Source organism: Giraffa tippelskirchi, chromosome 5 (assembly GCF_054371585.1).
Source record: "Giraffa tippelskirchi isolate mGirTip1 chromosome 5, T2T-mGirTip1v1.2.pri, whole genome shotgun sequence".
NCBI lineage: Eukaryota > Metazoa > Chordata > Mammalia > Artiodactyla > Giraffidae > Giraffa > Giraffa tippelskirchi.
In genome coordinates this window covers 145,088,571-145,113,501 of record NC_137279.1, presented here as the reverse complement: position 1 = coordinate 145,113,501, position 24,931 = coordinate 145,088,571, and the positions used below count along the sequence as shown (strand labels likewise).

Sequence of the window (24,931 nt, the reverse complement as noted above, 5' to 3'; positions counted from 1 at the left end):
ATTTTTTGTTTATTGAAAGAAAAAATTTTTAAATTGTATAGTGCCTTACAATTTTCAAAAGTTTCACACAGATGAAGTCATACAGTCCTGTGATAACTGCTTTTGTTTTCCCTCTGCCTGTATTTTGCCTCTGCCTCCTTCCCTCTTCCCGCTAGTAACCACTAGTTTGTTCTCTGTATCTTTAAGTCTGTTCTTTTTGTTTTATTTACTAGTCTGTTGTATTTTTTAGATTTCACATATAAGTGATATCATACAGTATTTGTCTTTCTCTTATTTTATTTCACTTTGCATAATGCCCCCTAAGTCCATCCATACTGTTGCAAATGGAAAAATTTCATTCTTTTTTCAGACACAGAAAAAAAATTTAAGGTTAACAAAAGGAAAAGTAGGGAAGGGTAAACTAGGAATTTGGGATTAACCAATGCAGAATAGATAAAAATAAAGACCTATTGTATAGCATAGGGAACTGTATTTAATGTCTTGTAATAACCTATAATGGAAAAGAATATGAAAAAAGAATGTATATGTTCTCTTGATATACATCTGAAATATTATAAGTCATCTGTACTTCAATTTAAAATCTCTCATGTTTTTTTATGACTGTGTAGTATTTATTTATGTATTTGTATGTATAAGCACACACACACACAAGCACACACATGCACACATATACATCACATCTTCTTTATCCATTCATCTGTTGATGGACACAGGTTGTTTCCATACCTTGGCAATTGTAAATAATGGTGTTGAGTCCTTTTTTAATGTATCCGTTATAGATTTATCACAAGTAAATTTTATAGGCGCCTGTAGATAGCTCTTTAAGCCATGTAGGTAATAAAAACATAGCATTTACATTTTTGTTACTTTATTTCTGATGGAAGCAGAAACAGTTAACATAATAGTCATGATATAGATAAGGAAAGAAAGAAATCAAGAATTAACAATAATATCAAAACTAGTCACTTGGCTTTAATTTAATCAAATTAAATAGCAAAACATGAAGACATTTCAGTTGAGTCCATGTGTAATAACTTTTACTGTAATGTCACAATATGAAGTTAACTAGGCGTCTGAAGTCACTTTATGGAAAATCTTTAAGATTTCATTCCTTTAGAAAAAATTTTTTTTTCATAAATCAGCTGTGTAAAACAGACTATGAATTTTGCTCTGTTATTAAGGTGATTTGTAAAACAGTGTTTTAGATAATCAATCAAAATATATATTGGTATGAAAAAGCTTAAAAATATTTTTATATATTTAAAGTACCTTAAAATATTCCTAAGATGAGTTTCTGTACCTTAAGTAAGAGCCTACAGTGATTTATTATATATAGAATGAGAAAAATCTTTTTTTGCCTTTGTTTTCATTTTTTAAACATTTATTATTTTTTTTATTTTTAAAACTTTTGGCCACCCCCTGCAGTATGTGGAATCTTAGTTCCCTGACCAGGGATGGAACCTATGGCCCCTGCAGTGGACTAGTGGTATTGTCCTAACTACTGGATCACTAGGGAATCTTCCCCTTTCAAAATTGATTTTTCTTTTTAAAAAATTTTTCTTTTGGGACTTATGTGGTGGGTTAGTGGTTAAGAATCCACCTGCCAATGCAGGAGACAAAGGTTTAATACCTGGTCTGGGAAGATCCCACAGGCCATGGAGCAGCTAAACCTGGACACCACAACTACTGAGCCTGTTTTGCTCTAGGGTCCATGCTCTGTAAAAAGAGAAGCCATCTCAATGAGAAGCCCATGCACTGCAACTAGAGAGTAGCTCCTGCTCACCACAATTAGAGAAAGCCCTTGTGTAGCAAAAATAAATAAATTTTAACAAGTCTTTTTTCATTCTTTTTTGAAAAAAATCTTATTTCATACTTGGAGAAAGTTATATGATAAGTTAAAACTAATGTTCATAGATAACATTAGCCTTTGTAATTCTGAATCTATTTCAGTTGATAAGAATTTCTCATATAAATAAGATGAATATATTACTTATTGAGATTAAAAGCTAATTAGTAATGGTGATGCTTAATTTTATATGTCAACTTGGTAGGACTATGGAGTACCCAGACATTTGGTCAAACATTTTTTTTTTCTGGATGTATCTGTGAGGGTGTTGCTGGATGAGATTAGTATTTGAATTAATAGTAGAATGAGTAAATCAGATTGCCCTTTCTAATGTGAGTGGGCCCTATCCTGTCACTTTTGAGTGGAGCCTAGTTGAAGGCCTGAATATGACAAAAAAATTGACCCTCTTAGAGTATGAGGAAACTCCTGCCTGACTGCTTCTGATCTGGAACATCAGTTCTTTCCTGCCTTTGGTCTCGAACTGGAACATCAGCTCTTTCTGGGTCTTGAGTCTACTAACATTTAGACTAGAACTACACTATTGGCTCTCCTGATTTTCAGGCCTTTAGACATGGAGCAGAATGACATCATTAGCTTTCCTGAATCTACAGTTTGATGACTGCAGATCTGGGGACTTGTCAATCTCCATAATCATGTGAGCCCATTCCTTATAGTAAATCTTTTTCTTTCTCTCTACAGACAGACATACACAGACACACACACATGCACACACATACACACACACACATCCTGTTAATTCTGTTTCTCTGGAGAACCCTAATACAGATTGTTATCAAGAGTGGTTCTAGGGGAACAGATATTTAAGAATGAATGTTTTGAGTCTGTTCTAGACTTTCTGGAATTGACTTTCTAATCTTATTAGATTTTAATACTAATGACTCCATTTTCAGTAGTAGAGAAAGCACTGGTAGTCCATAGTGTAATCTACCAATACAAATGTGCAAAATATCATCATGGATACTCTTAATTAATCACTTACAAGAAACAAGGAGGATGACTTTGTGAAATGAGGACTATTATGGTAGGAGAGACCAAATGGAAGCCACCAGTATGTTCCTAGATCATAGAAAAAGCAAGGAAATTCCAAAAAAAAAAAAAAAAATCTGCTTCTGCTTCATTGACTATGCTACAGACTTTGACTCTGTGGATCATAACAAACTGAAAAATTCTTAAGATATAGGAATACCAGATCACTTTACCTGTCTCCTGAGAAACCTGTATGCAGTATAAGAAGCAACAGTTAGAACCAGGCATGGAACAACAGACTGGTCCGAAATTGGGAAAGTAGTATGTCAAGGTTGTATATTATCACCCTGATTATTTAACTTATATGCAGAGCACATCATGTGAAAGGCTGGGCTGGAGGAAACACAAGCTGGAATCAAGATTGCTGTGGGAAATATCAATGACCTCAGATATGCAGATGATACTGCTCTAATGGCAGAAAGCAAAGGACAACTAAAGAGTCTTTGATGAGGGTAAAAGAGAAGAGTGGAAAAGCTGGCTTAAGACTCACCATTTAAAAAACTAAGATTATGGCATCTGATTTCATCACTTCATGGCAAATAGATGGGGAAAAAGTGGAAACAGTGACAGACTTTATTTTCTTGGGCTCCAAAATCACTGAGGACAGTGACTGCAGCCTCCAAAATCACTGAGGACAATGACTGCAGCCACAAAATTAAAAGACACTTGCTCCTTGGAAGAAAAGCTATGACAAACCTAGACAGAGTCTTAAAAAGCAGGGACATCATTTTGCTGACAAAGGTCCATATAGTCAAAGCTATGGTTTTTCTGGTAGTCATTTATGAATATGAGAGTTGGACCATAAAGAAGGCTGAGTGCTGAAGAAATGATGTATTCGAATTGTGGTTCTGGAGAAGACTCTTGAGAGTCCCTTGGACAGCTTGGAGATCAAGCTAGTCAATCCTAAAGAAAATCAATCCTAAATATTCATTGGAAGGACTTATGCTGAAACTGAAGCTCCAATACTTTAGCCACATGATGTGAAGAGCTAACTCAACTCAGGAAAAGACTGATGCTGGGAAAGATTGAGAGCAAGAGGAGAGGTGGGTGGCAAAGGATGAAATGATTGTGTGGCATCACCAACTCAATGGACTTGAGTTTAAGCAAACTCCAGGACATAGTGAAGGATAGGGAAGCCTGGCGTGTTGCAGTCCATGGGGTCACAAAGAGTCAGACACGACTTAGTGACTGAACATCAACAGTATTGTTCTTATATAGGAAAATAGTAATCCAAGGCAGGACCCCATTCCTAGAAAGATTGGAGAGACTAATGCCACCATCAAGGACTTGAAAGTTGAAAGGGTGGTAATTCCCAGCACATTCCCATTTAATGCACTGATTTGGCCTGTGCAGAGGACAGATGGACCTTGGAGAATGACAGTGAATAATTGTAACCTTAACCAGGTGGTGATTGTACTTGCAGCTATTTCTACCAGATGACGTTTCATTACTTGAGCATATTAACATATCCTCTGGTACCTGGTTTGTGTGGCTAATTGAGCTAGCCAATGATTTTTTTCTCCATATCTGAATCAGCTTGCTTTTAGCTGGCAAGGTCAGAAATACTCCTTCACTGTCCAACTTCAAGGATATATCAACTCTCCAACTCTGTCATAATTTAGTTTGTGAGGATCTTGATTATTTTCCTTCTGACAAGATATCATACTGGTCCATTACATTGGTAACATTATTCTGATTGGACCTAGTGAGCACAGAGTAGCAACTACTCTAGACTTGTTGGTAAGACATCTGCATGTCAGAGGAGGGAGATTAATCCTACAAAAATACAGGGGCCTAAAGACCTGTACTCCAAAAACTGTTAGATGTGATGAAAGAAATTGAAGATGACACAAATAGATGGAAAGATATACTGTGTTCTTGGATTAGATGAATAAATATTGCTAAAATGAGCATACTCCCCAAAGCAATCTGCATATTCAGTGCAATCCCTATTAAATTACTAATGGCATTTTTCATCGAACTAGAACAAAAGTCTTTTAAGTTTACATGGAAATACAGAAGACCCCAAATAGCCAAAGCAGTCTTGAGAAAGGAGAACAAAGCTGAAGGAATCAGACTCCCTGACTCCAGGCTATACTACAAAGCTATGGTAATTAAAACAGTATAGTACTGGCACAAAAACTGATTAATGGAACAGGATAGAAAGCCCCAAATAAACCCATGCACTTATTGTCAATTAATCTATGACAAAGGAGGCAAGAATATATAATGGAAAAAAGACAGTCTCTTTAATAAGTAGTGCTGGGAAAACTGGACATCTACATCTAAAAGGATGATATTAGGCCAGTCTCTAACATCATACACAAAAATAAACTCAAAGTGGATTGAAGACCTCATTGCGCCAGATACTATAAAACTCCTAGTGGAAAATGTAGGCAGAATACTCTTTGACATAAATCACGGCAATATCTTTTGGGATCTGTCTCCTAGAGTAATGAATATAAAACCAAAAATAAACAAATGGGACCTAATTTAATTTAAAGGTTTTTGCACAGCAAGGTGTGAAAGTGTTAGTTCCTCAGTTGTGTCTGACTCTTTGCAACCCCATGGACTGTAGCCTGACAGGCTCCTCTGTCCTTGGAATTTTCCAGGCAAGAATACTAGAGTGGGTTGCCATTCCCTTCTCCAGGGGATCTTCCTGACCCAGTGATCGAACCAAGGTCACCTGCATTGCAGGCAGATTCTTTACTGTCTGAGTTACCAGGGAAGCCCAGCAAGGGAAACCATAAACAAAACAAAAAGACAACCTACAAACTGGGAGAAAATGTTTGCAAATTGATTCAGTTGACAAGAGCTTAATTGCCAAAACATACAAACAGCTCATACAGCTTAATATTTTAAAAAATCAAAAAAAGGGTAGAAGATGTAAGTAGATATTTCCCCAAAGAAGGCATACAGATGGCCACCAGGCAGATGAAAAGATGTTCAATACTGCTAATTATTAGAGAAATGCAAGTAAAAACTACAGTGAGTTATCACCTCTTACCAGTCAGAATAACTTATCATTAAAAAAATCTACAAGCAATAAATGCTGGAGAAGATATGGAGAAAAAAGAGCCCTCCTACAGTGTTGGTTGGAATGTAAATTAGTGCAGCCACTAAGAACAGTATGAAGGTTTCTTAAAAAACTAAAACTAGAGTTACATATGATCCAGCAATCCCACTCTTGAGCATATATCCAGAGAAAACTCTATAACTCTAAAACTTTGAAAAAATATGTACCCCAATGTTCATGGCAGCACTATATACAATAGCCAAGGCATGGAAGTAATCCATTGGCAGATGAATGGATAGAGAAGATGTGGTGTGTGTGTGTGTGGGTGTATGTATTTATATACATACATACATACAAATGGAATACTACTCTGCCACAAAAAAGAATGAAATTATGCCATTTGCAACAACATGAATGGATTTAGAAATGATCATATTAAGTGAAGAACATCGGAAATAGAAAGATAAGTATCATATATTTATATGTGGAATCTAAAAAAAAAATGATACAAATGAGCTTATTTACAAAAGAGAAATATACTCACAGACATAGAAAACAAATTTAAAAGGGAAAGAAGGGATTAGGGGAGAGATAAATTAGGAGTTTGGGATTAATATATACACACTACTAATATAAAATAGGTAAACAATAGACCTCATTTATAGCACAGGGAACTATACTCAATATCTTATAATAACCTATAATGAGAAAGAATCTGAAAAAGAATGTGTGTATATATATATATGTGTGTGTGTGTGTGTGTGTGTTTAGTCACTAAGTTGTGTCTGACTCTTTTGTGACCCCATGGACTGTAGCCTGCCAGGCTCCTTTGTCCATGGGATTTCCCAGGCAAGAATACTCAAATATATATATGTATAATGCAATCACTTTGCTATATACTTGAAACTAACGCAACACTAAATTATTGTTGTTGTTGTTCAGTCGCCCAGTCGTGTCCCACTCTTTGCAGCCCCATGGACTGCAGTATGGAAGGCCTCCCTGCCCCTCACCATCTCCTGGCATTTTCCCAAGTTCATGTTCATTGCATGGGTGATGCTGTCCAGCCATCTCATCCTCTGACATCCTCTTCTTCTGCCCTCAATCTTTCCCAGCATCAGGAACTTTTCCAATGTCGTCTGTTCTCATCAGATGATCAAAATACAGGAGCTTCAGCTTCAGCATCAGTCCTTCCAGTGAATATTCAGGATTGATTTCCTTTAATATTGACTGGTTTGATCTCCTTGCAGTCCAAGGGACTTTCAGGAGTCTTCTCTAGCACCACAGTTCGAAGGCCTCAATTCTTTGGTGTTCTGCCTTCATTACAGTCCAGATCTCACAACTGCACATGACCACTGGGAAAACCATAGCCTTGACTATATGGACCTTTGTCGGCAGAGTAATGTGTCTGCTTTTCAATACACTGTCTAGGTTTGTCATCACTTTCCTGCCAAGAAGCACTGGTCTTCTGATTTCATGGCTGCAGTCACTGTCCGCAGTGATTTTGGAGCCCAAGAAGAGGAAATCTGTCACTACTTCCACCTTTTACTCTTCCATTTGCCATGCAGTAATGGAGCCAGATACCATGATCTTAGTTTTTTTAATATTTAGTCTTAAGCTGGCCCTTTCACTCTGCTGCTTCCCCTCATCAAAAGGCTCTTTAGTTCCTCTTCGCTTTCTGCTGTTAGAGTGGTATCATCCGCATATCTGCTGCTGTTGATGTTTCTCCTGCCTATCTTGTAACTCATCCAGCCTGGCATTTCTCATAGTATGCTTAGCGTATAGGTTAAACAGAGTGACAGCAGAGAGCCCTGTCATACTCCTTTCTCTGTCTTGAACCAATCAGTTGTTCCACACAGGGTTCTAACTGTTACTTCTTGACCCACATACAGGTTTCTCAGGAGACAGATTAGATGGTCTGGTATTCCCATCTCTCCCATCCCTATCTCTTATATATAAATTAATTATGCTTCAATTTAAAACAATTTGTAAAAAAGAAAAAAGTACAGGGGCCTTCTTCCTCAGTGAAATATATGGGAGTTGAGTGGTGTGGGGCATGTTGAGATATCACTTCTAAGGTGGAAGATAAGTTGTTAAATCTGGCCCCTCTAAAAAAACACAAAATGCATTGTTACCCTCTTTGGATTTTAGAGACAACCTATTTCTCCTTTGGATGTGTTACTTCAGCCCATTTACCAAGTGACCTTGGTGTGGTAGTCTGCAACAGGTTCAGCCCTGCAAGCTGCTCTTCTACTTAGGCCATATGATCAAGCAGATCCAGTAGTGTCTGAAGTGTCAGTGACATAGAGAGGTGCTGTTTGGACTCTTTGACAGGCTGTTTGTAGGTGAATTGTAGCACAGGGCATTAGGACTTTGGAGCAAAGCTCTGCCATCCTCTGTAGATAACTACTTTTCTTTTGAGCAACAGCTTATAGCCAGCTTCTGTGCCTTAGTAGAGACTGAATGATTAACTACAGGCCACCAAATTATTATGTGACCTGAGCTGCCCATTATGAGCTGAATGTTAAAGGTGGGCATGCATAGCAGTACTCCATCATCAAATGGAAGGGGTATAGACACGATTGGACCAGAGAGGCCCTGAAGTCACAAGTAAGTTACGTGATGAAATGGCCCAACTGCTCATTCCTGCTATACTGCTTTCTCTTTCTCACTTTGTACCAGTTGCCTCTTAGAGAGTTGACAGGGGAGGAGAATTGCCTTGTTTACATGGTTTTGCATGACATTCAGGTGTCACCCAAAAGTGAACAGCTCTAGTACTATAGTCCCTTTCTAGTCCCCAAAGAGCACTGGTAAAGGAAAATTATCTGATTGGGCAGAACTTCAAGCATTGTACCTGGTTGTTCATTTTGCTTATAAGGAGAAATGGCCAGATATGTGATTATATATCAATTCATGGGCTGTGGCCAGTGGTCTGGCTGAGACTTCAAAGGAACATTTTTGGAAAACTGGTGGCAAGGATATTTGAAGAAGAATGTGGATAAATCTCTTAGAATAGGTAAAAAAATGTAAAGATATTTATCTTATGTGAATATTCACCAAAGAGTGGCCTCAAGAGAAGAGAATTCTTTTTTCCTTAGGAGAAGAGAATTTTAATAATCAAGTGAATAGGATGACTTGTTCTGTGGATACCATTCAGCCTCTTTCCCTAGCCACCCTGCCATCACCAATAGGCTCATGGACAAAGCGGCCACAGTGGCATGGATGGAGGTTATCTATAGGCTCAGCAACATAGATTTCCACTCACCGTGGCCAGCCTGGCCACAACCATCCCTGAGTGCCCAGTCTGCCAGCTACAGTGACCAAAACTGAGTCTCTGATACATTGCCATTCCCTGAGGTGATTAGCCTGTTACCTGTTGGGGGTTGATTACGTTGGGCCACTTCCACTGTGAAAAGGGCAGCAGTTTGTTCTTACTGGACTAGGATACTTATGCTGGATACAGATTTGCCTTCCCTGAATGTATGTCTTCTGCAAAAACTGCCACCCATGAACCTAACAGAATGCTTTATTCACTGTCACGATATTCCACACAGAACTGCAGAACTGCTTCTGATTAAGGAACTCACTTCATAGCAAATGCAGTGCCATGAGCTCATGTTCATGGAATTCACTTGTCTTACGTTCTCCACTATCCTGAAGCAGCTGGCTTAATAGTAAAAATATAATTACTGCTACTTACTTTTAAGGAGCTTAAAGTTAATTATTATTTTTCTAACCTAGTATCTTTACTGCCTAGTACAGTTTTAGCAATATAAAGGTTCTGAATAATTATTTGTTAAATCAAATTAACTTGAAATAGAATTTATGGAGTTACTATAATAGATTGATTTGATATATAAAATTTGATAGACAAGGACGTAAGAGCACCTCTTACAGGGGGTGAAATATGAGTACATCACAAGAAAAGTGTGAGGATTCATCTGGTCGAGGATGTGTGCAGAACAGGACCCAAGACAGGGTTGCTGTCAACAGGCTGGCACTGCTTAGAGCAGGCAGCAAAGTGGAGGTGATAAAGCCAGAGGGTCTGATTAAACAGCCCACAATGCTACTTTCCAAAGGGCTGTTGCAGTTTATAATGCCATCAGCAATGATGAGGGAACCAAATTTACTGTCTTAATAAAAAAAGATATTGTAGTATATAAAAGATGATACCTCACAATTTAATTTGCATGTATCTGATTAACAATATGGGCCTCCCAGGTGACACAGTGGTAAAGAATCCACCTGTCAATGCAGGAGACACAAGAGATGTGGGTTTGATCCCTGGGTCAGGAAGATCCTCTGGAGTAGGAAAGGGCAACCCACTCCAATATTCTTGCCTGGAAAATTCCATGGAGAGGAGCCTGGAGGGCTACAGTCCCTGGGATCACAAAGAGTTGGACACAACTGAGCAACTGAGTATGCATGCATAAAATTTGAGGACATAATTGTTATTATGAACATGGTTTCTAGCTTCTAAATAGTTTACTGGGTTTCTAAACATTTTTTGGGGACTAGCCTGGTTTTCCAGTGGTTAAGAATCTAACTGCCAGTGCAGGGAGCATGGGTTTGATCCCTGGTCTGGGAAGATTCCACATGCTGCAAGATAACTAAGCCCGTGCACTGCACCTACTGAGCCTATGCACACTAGAACCCGTACTCTGAAACAAGAGAAGCCACTGCAATGAGAAGCCCATGCACGGCAACTATAGAGTAGCTCCCGCTGACCACAACTAGAGAAAGCCCACAGGCAGCAATGAAGACCCAACACAGCCAAAAATAAATTTCTAAGAAAAAATTTTCCTGTTGCTTTATAAATTTTGTTTGTTTTATACCCCCTTTTGATTTGTTTAATAGTTGAGATTTACTACATATTTTTCTGTCATACACAAAACCATTCCTTCCCCTTGTTAACTCCTTTCCATAACTGATAGTCATTTGCCAGTCAAATATTTGCTTTTTAATGTTTTACTATTTAAATTTTCCGCTAATCATATATTTCTTTTCTCACTGGTGTCTTAAAATTAGTCATATCTGCTTCTGAACACAGGGCAGGAAGCCACTGTGCTGGTCTTAAGTCACTTGAACCATCTCCATCAAAATCACCTAAGGTGCTTAGGGAAAATACAGTTTCCTGGGGCCCTAAATTACAGTTGCTGATTGAGAATGTGAGGGGGATAAGCATCAATAATTTACATCTTTAACAAACTCCCCAGGGGATTGCTAAACTTGAAGAGTCATTGTACTAAGCAGTGTTCTCAACCTTTTTTTCCCCCTCTATAAGTACCTAACCCTAGCATAATACAAATATAAAAGCAAAAACTTATGCAGTTTCAAATACCGAATCCACTGATTTCACTTTCCCTAAACTACTTATATGGGAAGAATCTACTTTTAAAGTAAAGTTTTTTTGTAAGTGAGGAAAATGTTATGATTTTGTTTGTGGGTAGCTTCTCTAGTAAATGATTACCTCAGTTAATAGCTATATTTCTGGTAAACGTCATCCTTTCAATATCTTCAGATTCTTTCTTTTAGGATTTTTGCATTTGTTCTCTTTTCCATAATGTAACATACATGTGTTTGTGTAAACATAATAAATGTTTCCCTCATTGAATATAAAATTTCAAAACATTTTAAGATGAGTTGACCACGTTAGCCTCAAAGTTCACCAGTTTCATTACATTTCTGCAAAGCTACTTAATAAGTTAAAATAAATTTTATGTTTAAATAGTTAAAATAAAATTTTCTAGTGCATTTAAAAATACTGATATTCATTATATATTCTAGGCATTTACACTGTTTGCTACACATTTCCTGGAACTGTGCCAGATAGATGTTCTGTATCCTAACGTAGAAAACGTGCATTTTCAAGTTCAACATGTAAAGAACACTTCAAGAAATAAAGAAGCAATCTTGTATACCTACAAACTTTCTAAGGGACTCACAGAAGAAAAAAATTATGGTATGCATATAAAAATTTTACATGTGTATACTATATATATGTGTATATACATGTATGTATATGCTGAAATACTATATATTCTCATAAGATAAACTTTCTTTCCTGTTTATTTGACTATCAGTCTAAGCAATTTTATCTTTCATTCTTTTGAATGCTTATATGCTCTAAGACTGTACTTTCTATGTCAAATTCACATTTTTATGTATTAAGCTTGTTTTAAAAATATATTAACAGTAACTATGTAGAATTATAATACACGGGAGCCCCAGAAGTATAGTTTCTATACCTCGGAAAGTGTAATTTAATTATGGAGAAGGCAATGGCACCCCACTCCAGTACTCTTGCCTGGAAAATCCCATGGACCAAGGAGCCTGGTAGGCTGCCGTCTATGGGGTCGCACAGAGTCGGACATGACTGAAGCGACTTAGCAGCAGCAGCAGCAATTTAGTTATACTTGAAAGTCGCACAGAGTCGGACATGACTGAAGCGACTTAGCAGCAGCAGCAGCAATTTAGTTATACTTAAAAGTTATATACTGAATTGGAAATTATATATTTCTTAGACACTTTTAGTAACAAGGTCCTTCCTCTGTTTTCTTCAAATTTGGGGAACTTGATAATTAAATTTTAAGTCTTAAAACTCTCACACCCATACATGACTACTGAAAAACCATAGCTTTGACTCTACAGACCTTTGTTGGCAAAATAACGTCTCTGCTTTTTAACATGCTGTCTAAGTTTGTCATAGCTTTTCTTCCAAGGAGCAAACGTATTTTAATTTCATGGCTTCTGTCCCCATCTGCAATGATTTTGGAGCCCAAGAAAATAAAGTCTCTCACTGTTCCCATTGTTTCCCCATCTATTTGCCAAGAAGTGATGGGACTAGATGCCATGATCTTCTTTTTCTGAATGTTGAGTTTTAAGCCAGCCTTTTCAGTCTCCTCTTTCTCACAAGAGGGTCTTTAGTTCCTCTTAGCTTTCGTCCACTAGGGTGTGTCACCTGCATATCTGAGGTTATTGCTGTTTCTTCTGGCAATCTTGATTCCAGCTTGTGCTGCATCCAGCCCAGCATTTCGCATGATTTACTCTGCATATAAGTTAAATAAGCAGGATGACAATATACAGCCTCGATGTACTCCTTTCCCAATTTGGAACCAGTCCATTGTTCCATATCTGGTTCTAGCTGTTGCTTCTTGACCTGCATACAGATTTCTCAAGAGGCACGTAAGGTGGTCTGATATTCCCATCACTTTCAGAATTTTCCACCGTTTGTGGTGATCCACACAATGACTTTAGTCTGGTCAATGAAGCAGAAGTCGATGTTTTTGTGGAATTCTCTCGCTTTTTCAATGATCCAATGGATGTTGGCAATTTGATCTCTGGTTCCTCTGCCTTTTCTAAATCCAGCTTGAACATCTGGAAGTTCTCAGTTCACGTACTGCTGAAGTCTAGCTTGGAGAATTTTGAGCATTACTTTGCTATCATGTGAGATGAGTACAATTGTGTAGTAGTTTGAACATTCTTTGGCACTGCCCTTCTTTGAGATTGGAAGGAAAACTGACCTTTTCCAGTCCTGTGGCCACTGCTGAGTTTTCCAAATTCACTGGCATATTGAATGCAGCACTTTCACAGCATCATCTTTTAGGATTTGGAATAGCTCAGCTGGAGTCCCATCACCTCCACTAGCATTGTTCGTAGTGATGCTTCTTAAGGCCCACTGGGCTTTGCACTCCAACATGTCTTCCTCTAGGTGAGTGATCACACCACTGTGGTTATCTGGGTCATTAAGATCTTTTCTGTGTAGTTTTTTATGTATTTTTGCCACTTCTTAATATCTTCTGCTTATGTTAGGTCCATACCATTTCTGTCCTTTATTGTGCCCATCGTTGCACAAAATGCACCCTTGGTATCTCTCATTTTCTTAAAGAGATCTCTAGTCTTTGCCATTCTGTTTTTGTCCTCTATTTCTTTGCATTGATCACTGAGGAAGGCTTTCTTATCTCTCCTTGCGATTCTTTGGAACTCTGCATTTGGATGGGTATATCTTTCCTTTCCTCCTTTGCCTTTCACTTCTCTTCTTTTCTCAGCTATTTGTAAGACATCCTCAGACAATTTTGCCTTTTAGCATTTCTTTTTCTTGGGAATGGTTTTGATCCTGCCGCCTGTATAATGTTCTTCAGGCACTCTGTCTATCAGATCTAATCTCTTGAATCTGTTTGTCACTTCCATTGTATAATCGTAAGGGATTTGATTTAGGTCATACTTAAATGGCCTAGTGATTTTTCCCTAGTTTCTTAGGTTTAAGTCTGAATTTTGCAATAAAGAATTCATGATCTGAGCCACAGTCAGCTCCCGGTCTTGTTTTTGCTAACTGTATGGTGCTTCTCCATCTTCAGCGACAAAGAATATAATCAGTCTGATTTTGGTATTGACCGTCCGGTGATTTTCATGTGTAGAGTCATCTGTTGTTTTGTTGGAAGAGGGTGTTTGCTATGACCAGTGCTTTCTCTCAGCAAAACTCTGTTAGCCTTTGCCCTGCTTCATTCTGTACTTCAAGGCCAAATTTGCCTGTTACTCAGGTATCTCGTGACTTCCTACTTTTGCATTCCAGTCCCCTGTTATGAAAAGGACATCTTTTTTGGATGTTAGTTCTAAAAGGTCTTGTAGGTCTTCATAGAACCACTCAACTTCAGGTTCTTTGGCATTAGTGTTTGGGGCAAAGACTTGGATTACTGTGATATTGAATGGTTTGCCTTGGAAATGAACAGAGACCATTCTGTCATTTTTAAGATTGCACCCTAGTACTACATTTTGGACTCTTGTTAACTATGATGGCTACACTATTTCTTCTAAGGGATTCTTCGCCACAGTAGTAGATATAATAGTCATCTGAATTAAATTCACCCTTTCCAGTCCATTTTAGTTCACTGATTCCTAAAATGTTGATGTTCATTCTTGCCAACTCCTGTTTGACCACTTCCAATTTACCTGGAAACCCAGACCTAACATTCCAGATTCCTAAGCAATATTGTTCTTTACAGCATCAGACTTTACTTTCACCACTAGACACACCCACAACTGGGTGTTGTTTCTGTTTTGGCTCCGCCTCTTTATTCCTTCTGGAGCTATTTCTCCACTCTTCTCCAGTACCATATTGGGCCCTACTGACCTGGGGAGTTCATCTTTCAGTGTCATATATTTTTGCCTTTTCATACTGTTCATGGGGTTTCAAGGCAAGAATGCTTAAATGGTTTGCCATTCCCTTCTCCAGTGTGCCACATTTTATCAGAACTCCTCACCATGACCTGTCTGTCTTGAGTGGCTCTACACAGCATGGCTCATAGTTTCATTGAGTTAGACATGTCTGTGATCCATGTGATCAGTTTCCTGTGATGATTGTGGTTTTCATTCTGTCTGCACTCTGATGAATGAGGATAAGAGGTTTGTGGAAACTTCCTGATGGGAGGGACTCCCTGTGTGGAAAACTGCTTCTTGCTCTGATGGGTGGGACCATCCTCAGTACATCTGTAATCCAATTTTCTGCTGATATGATGTGGTTGTAGTGTAGGAGTAATGGCGGTAATAGCAACCTCCTTCAAAGGACTTACCACAGTACAACGCAGCTCCCCGGACTGTTGTGTTCAGTGCCCCTGACCCTGTGGCAGGCCACTGTTGACCCATACCTCCATCGGAGACTCCTGGACACTCACAGGCAAGTCTGGTTCAGCCTCTTGCAGGGTCACTGCTCCTGTCTCCTGGGTCCTGGTGCACACAAGGTTTTGTTGTGCCCCCAAAGAGTCTGTTTTCCCAGTCCTTTGGAAGTTTTGTTATCAAATCCCTCTGGCCTTCAAAGTCAAATTCCCTGGGTGTTCTCAGGCACTTTGCCAGGTTCCCAGGTTGGGAAGTCTGTTGTGGGCCCTAGAACTGTGCACCAGTGCGAGAACTGCTTTGGTACAATCTCAATCTAAGATAGTGGCAGAGTACATCATGAGAAACGCTGGGCTGGATGAACCACAAGCTGGAATCAAGATTGCTGGGAGAAATATCAATAACCTCAGATATGCAGATGACACCATCCTTATGGCAGAAAGTGAAGAAGAACTAAAAAGTGTCTTGATGAAAGTGAAAGAGGAGAGTGAAAAAGTTGGCTTAAAGCTCACCTTTCAGAAAACTAAGATCATGGCATCTGGTCCCATCACTTCATGGCAAATAGATGGGGAAACAGTAGAGACAGTGGCAGACTTTACTTTTTTTGGGCTCCAAAATCACTGCAGATGGTGATTGCAGCCATGAAATTAAAAAACGCTTACTCCTTGGAAGGAAAGTTAATACCAATCTAGACAGCATATTAAAAAGCAGAGACATTACTTTATCAACAAAGGTCTGTCTAGTCAAGGCTATGGTTTTTCCAGTGGTCGTGTATGGATGTGAGAGTTGGACTATAAAGAAAGCTGAGCACCAAAGAATTGATGCTTTTGAACTGTGGTGTTGGAGAAGACTTGAGAGTCCCTTGGACTGCAAAGAGATCCAGCCAGTCCATCCTAAAGGAAATCAGTCCTGGGTGTTCATTGGAAGGACTGATGTTGAGGCCGAAACTCCAATACTTTGGCCACCTCATGCGAAGAGTTGACTCATTGGAAAAGACCCGAATGCTGGGAAGGGTTGGGGGCAGGAGGAGAAGGGGACGACAGAGGATGAGATGGTTGGATGGCATCACCGACTCGATGGACATGAGTTTGGGTAAACTCTGGGAGTTGGTGATGGACAGGGAGGCCTGGCGTGCTGCGATTCATGGGGTCGCAAAGAGTCGGACATGACTGAGCAACTGAACTGAACGGAACTGAAGATAGTGGAGTGGAAAGAACTGCACTCATCTTTTCCTGTGAGAACACCAAAATTGCAACTAGTTGCTGAACAACCATCTACAGGAGAATGTTGGATCCCACCAAAAAAACATCCTGTGTCCAAGGGCAAAGTAGAAGCCCCAACAAGATGGTAGGAGGGATGCAATCATTTTTTAAAATCAAATCTCAGACTCAGCAGAGGGACTCAGGGAGCGAACGAACCTTGTACGCACCAGAACCCAGGGAAGGGAGCAGCAACGTCCACAAGAAACTGAGCCAGACCTGCTTTTTGAGTGTTTGAGTGTCTGCTGCGGAAGAATGGAACAGCAGTTACCTGCCGCAGGACAAGGGATCTGGCTACAGCAGACCTGGGAGGCCTGGCGTATGGCATAAGTCCTCTTGGAGGAAATTGCCATTAGCCCCACTATAGAGCTACCATGCAGATGACCCACAAACTGGACTTTTACAGATAAATTTCCCAAAATTATTTTAGCTATGACTGTTCTTTGCGAGAGTAAAAAACACATCTTTGCTTTGCTATTTGAAATGGGAAAATCAAATTTATAACTTAATTTGTATGAGATATTTAAACTTTATAAGCTTCAGCTTCATCTATTAAATGGTAATATGTGTGGATTTGTGAGGATTAAATGAATTATCAAATATGAACTGTCTAGGACAGTGCCCAGCAGTTAGTAACTTCTAAATAAATGTTGATGTTGCTTCTATTGCCTCTAAAGCAATAATAAACTATTAGCATATAATAGAAAATCTATGAGACACTGATACAATAAAAATCTAAGACCATGAGAATATTACTGGTATTTGAATTTCCATGGAGTACTCACCTACTGTTATGGCTTCTGAGAAATTCCTCTCTCATTGATCTACTAAATATATGGATATTCAGCTGTAAGCTTATCTGTGACTACACTTTATTCTATCCTGCAAAACCTGTTATGTCCTTTTAACTTATAAACCAACTGAATTTGTAGTTGGCATTTCAATGTTATTACTATTATCTGATTTTCTAATTACCTTTTTCCTTTCCCTTTCATATTTTCTGTCTCAGAGGTATCTTGAGAGATAATTGATATTCTAATTTGTCTTACATGTCTTAGCAAGTAATTAAATCTAATAATTGGTAAGTTGGCACCCAGAACTTGGAAAAACTTAATTTTAAGATGTAAGTAGTTCATATATGCCTAAGAAAGGGAGCTTAAATCTGTGAAGAAAAGATTAATACTGATTAAAACAAACATAGCAAAACTACAAGTAATAATATTGAACTCCCATTGTTTATAATTTTAGGATTAAAAGCTGCAGAGGTGTCATCACTCCCACCATCAATTGTCTTGGATGCCAAAGACATCACAACTCGTATCACCAGACAGATTTTGGTAAGGAAATTTTAGCAATAAGAATTATTTTTCAAATTAAGAAAATACTTTTAGTGTACATGTTTATTATGGTCTTGGGTCTAAATATATAATAAGTAATAATTAAAACATTTAAAACAATAACCTATTTCCTAAATAAAGAAAATCCTTTTTACTTCTCAAAACTTTTTTAGTTTGCTGTATTATAACTGTCCCTAGAAAATCTAACTAATAAGATAGGAGACAAAAGTTATAAACAGTTCAGTTCCTTTGGTGCTTATTGCCACACTGACTTTATAATAAGAAAAGAAATCTCTTTAAATAAGCATTAAACATAAAAATCATGCTACTTCTCTGGTGGTCCAATGGTTAAAGCTCCACGTTCCCAATGTGGGAGCCTGGGCTTGATCCCTAGTCAGGGAACTAGATCCCAACATGCCACAGTAAAGATTCCACATGCTGCAATTCAGACTTGGCACAGCCAACAAAAAGAAAAAAGAAAGAAAGAAACACTATGAACATTTCATATCTTTTAAAATAATTTTCATAAAAGCAAAAATAAACAAATGGGACCTAATTAAAATTAAAAGCTTTTGCACAACAAAGGAAACTATAAGCAAGGTGAAAAGACAGCCTTCAGAATGGGAGAAAATAATAGCAAACGAAGCAACAGACAAACAATTAATCTCAAAAATATACAAGCAACTCCTGCAGCTCAATTCCAGAAAAATAAATGACCCAATCAAAAAGTGAGCCAAAGAACTAAACAGACACTTCTCCAAAGAAGACATACAGATGGCTAACAAACATAAGAAAAGATGCTCAACATCACTCATTATCAGAGAAATGCAAATCAAAACCACGATGAGGTACCATTTCACTCCCGTCAGAATGGCTGCTATCCAAAAGTCTACAAGCAATAAATGCTGGAGAGGGTGTGGAGAAAAGGTAACCCTCTTACACTGTTGGTGGGAGTGCAAACTAGTATAGCCACTGTGGAGAACAGTATGGAGATTCCTCAAAAAAGTGGAAATACAACTGCCATATGACCCAGCAATCCCACTGCTGGGCATACACACCGAGGAAACCAGAATTGAAAGAGACACGTGTACCCCAATGTTCATCGCAGCACTGTTTATAATAGCCAGGACATGGAAGCAGCCTAGATGCCCATCAGCAGACGAATGGATAAGGAAGCTGTGGTACATATACACAATGGAATATTACTCAGCCATTAAAAAGAATACATTTGAATCAGTTCTAATGAGGTGGATGAAACTGGAGCCTATTATACAGTGAAGTAAGCCAGAAAGAAAAACACCAATACAATTTACTAACACATATATATGGTATTTAGTTAATCAGTAAAGATAACCCCCTATGCGAGACATCAAAAGAGACACAGACAAATAGAACAGTATTATGGACTCTATGGGAGAGGGCGAGGGTGAGAAGATATGGGAGAATGGCACTGAAACATGTAAATTATCATATGTGAAACGAATCGCCAGTCCAGGTTCAATGCATGAAACAGGGTGCTCGGGGCTGGTGCACCGGGATGACCCAGAGGGATGGGGCGGGGAGGGAGGTGGGAGGGGGGTTCTGGAAGGGGAAAACATGTACACCCATGGTGGATTCATGTCAATGTATGGCAAAACAAATACAAAAAAAAAAAAAAGAAAATAATTTTCAAAGCTCTTGTATCCATTATCATATATAAGCCTCATAACTCTTCATGAAGCAGTTAGGTTTAATGAAAGATAAATAATGAAGTTATCATTTTTACTTACATTTTTGCAGCTGAGGTTCACAGAGATAAAGTGATTTGCTAGGAAGCAGTAGATCCAGCACTGAATTTACATCTGGTAACTGAAAATTTGGTACTTTTTTTTTTTTTTTGCACCGGGTTGCTTTATCTTATTTTCAGAATCCATCGTGTTCAGTAAACTAAACTAGGTGCAGTATAAATTTTCTTCAGTATTAACCTTTCTTTTATCTTTTACTCTTTCTTAACCTGCCTTCAGTTTTTGTTTTTGTTTTTCACATCCATCAGTGTTTTGACCTCAACGGCTTTTATGACTTTACTTGCCTAGTTATTCCACTGGAATTTTTCACCAGTGATTTTGGCAGTGGTCCAGTTCTGAAGAGCCTCTTATTACCTAGTTCTTCAGAATTCCTCTTGCCAAGTTCCAATTATGGGCAACCTCTCCAGTAGTCTTCCAGTTTTTAGATTTCCTGATGCTGCTCAAAATATATTCAAGACAGGCTAATTTTATCCACTGCAAATTAATATAACCTCTCTTTAGCTGAATATTTTACTGAGTAGTTCTCATTCTTCTACGTCTTTGGTGATTACTTCTTTCCCTTCTTCACTGGTGCTTTCTATTATTCCATCTACCAAATAGAAGTATTCCTAAGATTTTACCATGTCTTTGTTTAGAATTCTATACTCTTGGTGATTCTCATCCTTTTCTCAGCCTCCATTTTCATTTCTTTTTGACTATATATTTTTCTCCATATTTCTTCTTAAAAGCTTAACTTATATTTTCTCTTCGATAGGTCCAAAATTAAATTTCTCATCTTTTAAGAAACCTTTTCATGTCTTCACTTTCATATCTCCCATGGATGCTTAAGAGTCTATGAATTCTTCTCAATTACATCTCATTAGGACTATGCAGTAGGTTCCCTCCCTTTTCTACATTTCTGCCACATTGAGTTACTTGTCATTTCATCATTTTGACCTGATTGTGTACCACATTTTCTAACGTGTTTGCTCTCTCTGTTTCCTCCATCTGAAATATCTTTCCTTCTAGGCTCTTCTATCCATCAAGATTCATTTTAAATGGGGCTTCCCTGGTGGCTCAGACAGTAAAGAATCTGCCTGCAATGTAGGAGACTTGGGTTTGATCTCTGGGTTCGAAAGATCCCCTGGAGAGAGGAATGGCTACCCATACTTCATCCTATTGAAGCCTTTCTTGACCCAAGCTGGAAGTGAACTTTCTTTCCTCTGAACATTTTTGTATCTCCCTTATGGAACTTTTCATGATTAATCAATTGCTTGTAAAGGTGTATGTTTCACTGTAAGACTGAGCTTTTTGAGTTCCATTATCATATCAGGATGACATTTTTGTATCCCCTGTAGTCATAAATACAACTTATGGGGTCTGCAATATAGATAATAATAGCTATAATTGTTGTTTAAATGATAAATGGATAGTTAATCAATCAGTATATCAGCTAGATGGATGGATCAGTGTTCTAGCTCATGGAGTCGTATGCAGTTTTTCTATAGTGACAGAGAGAGAAGAATTCCTGGCTATTGAGAAGGAGTTCCTGGCTACCTAAAATTCTTGGCTATTGAGGAGGAGTTGAAAGGATTGTATTTCCCTTAGTGAACGGAAACTAAGTCTTTACATAAAAAGTTAAGATTGAAAAAATGCTGATTCCTCTGTCTCACTCAGGCAAAAAAGTGAATGAAGAATTTTCTAGCTGCACTCCCAACCCTGAAGGGAGGTATTCAAGGACTGAATATCCAAACGTCTTTCAAAGTATTAGAAGAGTCCCATTTTAAGCATTATTTCTTGGGTATCCTTATGTATACTTTGTTAAGACTTAAGGCATAATAACTAGCTATTTATTTGCTTATTTAAAAAATGTAATTTATCCCTGAAGCAGTATTTTCTTTTAGACTCTAGCAATTTCTATGTATGAACTCTCTTGAGGGGCAGTTTACTGATGCCCCATTCTGTCCACCAGTTTATCTGCTGGGGAATTAAAGTAGGAGATAGCAGAGTAGTACTCTGAGTGACATTTAAAATTATGAACACTGCGTAGTAATGAGCAGAATGTTATTTTCCCATAACTTTTCAATGATAAAGTGTTTGTAGGACATAATTCTGGTGGATTTTCTATTACTTTTTGGTGTTGTATTGAGAAACTTGAACCATTTAGCAGATTTTTTTCATTGAAAATTGGTTTTCAAGGATTAAGGATCTGTCATAAAGTAGTAAATACTCATGAGAAATTTTATTCTCCAAAATAATATTTATTTCTTCTGGTATATTCTTTGCTAGGTGGATGGGACTGACTTATCCAAAAAAAATGGTTAACCATTGAATTCTTATTTCTATGAAAGGAGATAGAATATTGCCAAAATAAGAATCATATTTTAATTTTTACCTATATTTTTTTCAATAACAGCAAAACCAAAGGAGTACCCCTGAGATGGAAAGACAGAGAGCTGTATACCATCTAGCTACTAGACTTGTTCAAACTGCTCGAAACTCTCAATTGGATCCAGACAGTTTACGAACATATTTAAGTAATCTCAAAAAGAAATATGAAGCAGATTTTCCCAGGGCTGAACAAGATTCAGGAAATACTGAAGAATAGTAACAATTCATGTCTTATGCTAATGAAATAATGTCTTAACATGAAGAACCTAGAATTCATTTTTCCTGTGAGCAAAAGAAAATATTTGCTAAATTTTATATTTTAACTGAAAATTACATTGTATTAACATCAGAATTATCATCTATGTATTCTGTACAAGAAAATGTTTGTTATATAACTTAAGAAAGAAATGAGAACTATTTAAAGAACTGATTTTTGTGGTAGAAAAAAATCTAATGTGACATTTTTCTCATTTATGAAACTTCATCTTACACAAGTTATGGTTTCGCATGTTATCGTATATAGTTTAGCTAAAAGAAATCTTTCTTTGTGGGCCTGGAAAAGTTTCCAGGTAAGGTTTTCTTTTACACTTTTATTTGGAACCAATATTTCTTTTACATTCTTATAATGATGCAATAATTTCTTAATTGATACCATCGAATTCCAACACTGGATACATCTGAAGTTTGTTAGAATAGCATTGAGAGTTTTAAGTATTCATTTTGGCATTCAGTATGGTTCTATAGGTTGAAATTCAGCAAATAGATATTTCGTAATGCAGAGAGTGCTTCTGGAAGGAGTAGTCACCTAATAGCCAGGTGTTCGATTTTCTACTCAATAACCACTTCCCTTTTCCAAATTTTCATTTTTGACCATCTTTTTTAGATGAGGAACCAAGGCAGCAGAAAGATAATATTGATATGTTTGCCTTAATTGTTGATTCACAAGGAAACATTATGTAGAATTGTTTTTGCACAGGCATGTGGCTCACAACACCTTTTAGAGTTTGCCCAGAGTTTATTCTACAAATGGACAAAAGAAAATGGAAGACTGTCAGTTGTTCAGTAACTGCAAAGAGCTTCTCAAACACTTTATTTCTACAGTTCCATCTCAGTAAAGACTTAGTCACATAATCTCAACCCAAAGGCCTAACATGGGGAAATTATTAAGTAATTTTAAAGCATTTTTGTTAATATATGCATATTTTATTTTACAAAATGTAATAATTTTGACTTTATTAAACTCTCGGTACTCTAAGTACATATTAGTAGCCAGGTATATTGAAAACTTATAATTTGAATGACATGCATTCTTTTTTTTAAAAAAAAATTACTGTAAATTAGTGTTAGTACTTACATTAGATATATGTTAAATGTCCTATTAGACTACTTATATTTCCTACTATCATGTTTTATAAATAGAGCACCACAGTACTTGAATTTGACTATTAGCCACATTTTAATTCACAGCCTTTGAGATGAATTGTATTTTGTGTGGTCACTCCTAAAAGCAGGTAGATAATTTAGACTTGTGGCAAGTTTCTAGGAGGCATTGAGGAGCTAAAGGGCATCATACACTGTTTAGGAGGGCAGGGAAGAAAAGGAGGAAGCAATAAAAGTCAGAAGGCGAGCAGGGCTGTGGAAGAAAAGCAGGCAGCAGAGACAAGTGCAAACTACTAAATATGCTAGATATCATTTCCTCAGGTGTATTAGCTTCCCTTTACATTTAATGCCAAATTAAATTCCACCAGACTTTTAAGAAATTGTTCATCATTTATAGCTTTTGATGTGAAAACTGTAGCCAACTGATTAATCCCTTTTATTTTAGGTTTGAAGTACTGAAATAAAAATGGGTTTATATCTTCTTAAAATTAAATTGCTTTTTCTTCAATCATTTTGTGTGTAGCAGAAGCACATGAAAAAGCAAGTCAGATGAAGATAGAATTATTAAGTCATGGTGCTATAGGACAGGGGTGAAAGGTAGGGAGACGATCCATTCTGTAATTTTCAGGTCTATTTGCTCTCCTCTTTAGTACCTCTTCGCCTTTGTCTTTCTCTTAAATTATAGATCATTATCATAATCCAGTCTTTTAAGATAAATATTCATAATGTTGTAGCAAACTCCTTGATAATCCACCTCAAAGCCATTCTTTTAGTCTGCTCCACCTTTCTCCTCACATAAATTAATCTTTCTCAAGTCTAGGGCTAAGGTACACGGGAGTAGAGGAAAAAGGCAGCTAACCCTCATGCCTGGGAAGTAATACGTATATTCGTTTATTTTTAAATTTACATACGATAAAATTAAATTTTCGTTTTAGTCTAAAATTTTATGAATTTTGGCACATTTATGGATTTGTGGAACCACTACCACTACCACAATCAAGATACAGAAGAGCTCAGTCACTACCAGATGATTCCCTCAGTACTAACCCTTTGTGGCCCAATTCTTCCCTGACCTCTGTCTTCACTGGGAATGGTTAAGGATTCCTTCCCTATAATTTTGTTTTTACTAATCAGGTAGCATGTGACTTTTGGAGACTGGCTTCTTTTACTGAGCATCTTATACTTTAAGATTTATCCATTGCTAGCTGGTTTTCCATTGTTTGTATTGAATATGTACCATGGTTTTTTCACTCACTCACTGAAGGACATTAAGGCATTTTGTTTTT

The 24,931-nt window shown here is 37.6% G+C and overlaps 1 protein-coding gene across 7 annotated transcripts in view; it reads left to right on the top strand.

Annotated features, from left to right (window-relative positions):
* The window catches only part of MSH4 (mutS homolog 4), an 88,204-nt gene extending 64,071 nt beyond the window's left edge, over positions 1-24,133 (top strand). For 4 of the 7 annotated variants that reach the window (XM_081490163.1, XM_081490161.1, XM_081490162.1 and 1 more), the window contains exons 18-20: positions 11,694-11,868; positions 18,023-18,111; positions 22,291-24,133. In XM_081490163.1, the coding sequence (XP_081346289.1) occupies positions 11,694-11,868; positions 18,023-18,111; positions 22,291-22,482 (456 nt within the window). In that variant the 3' untranslated portion in view covers positions 22,483-24,133. The remainder of the gene's footprint in view (positions 1-11,693; positions 11,869-18,022; positions 18,112-22,290) is intronic. The other 3 variants (XR_014053590.1, XR_014053588.1, XR_014053589.1) reach the window with 1 other exon arrangement.
* Positions 24,134-24,931: the final 798 nt, after the last annotated feature.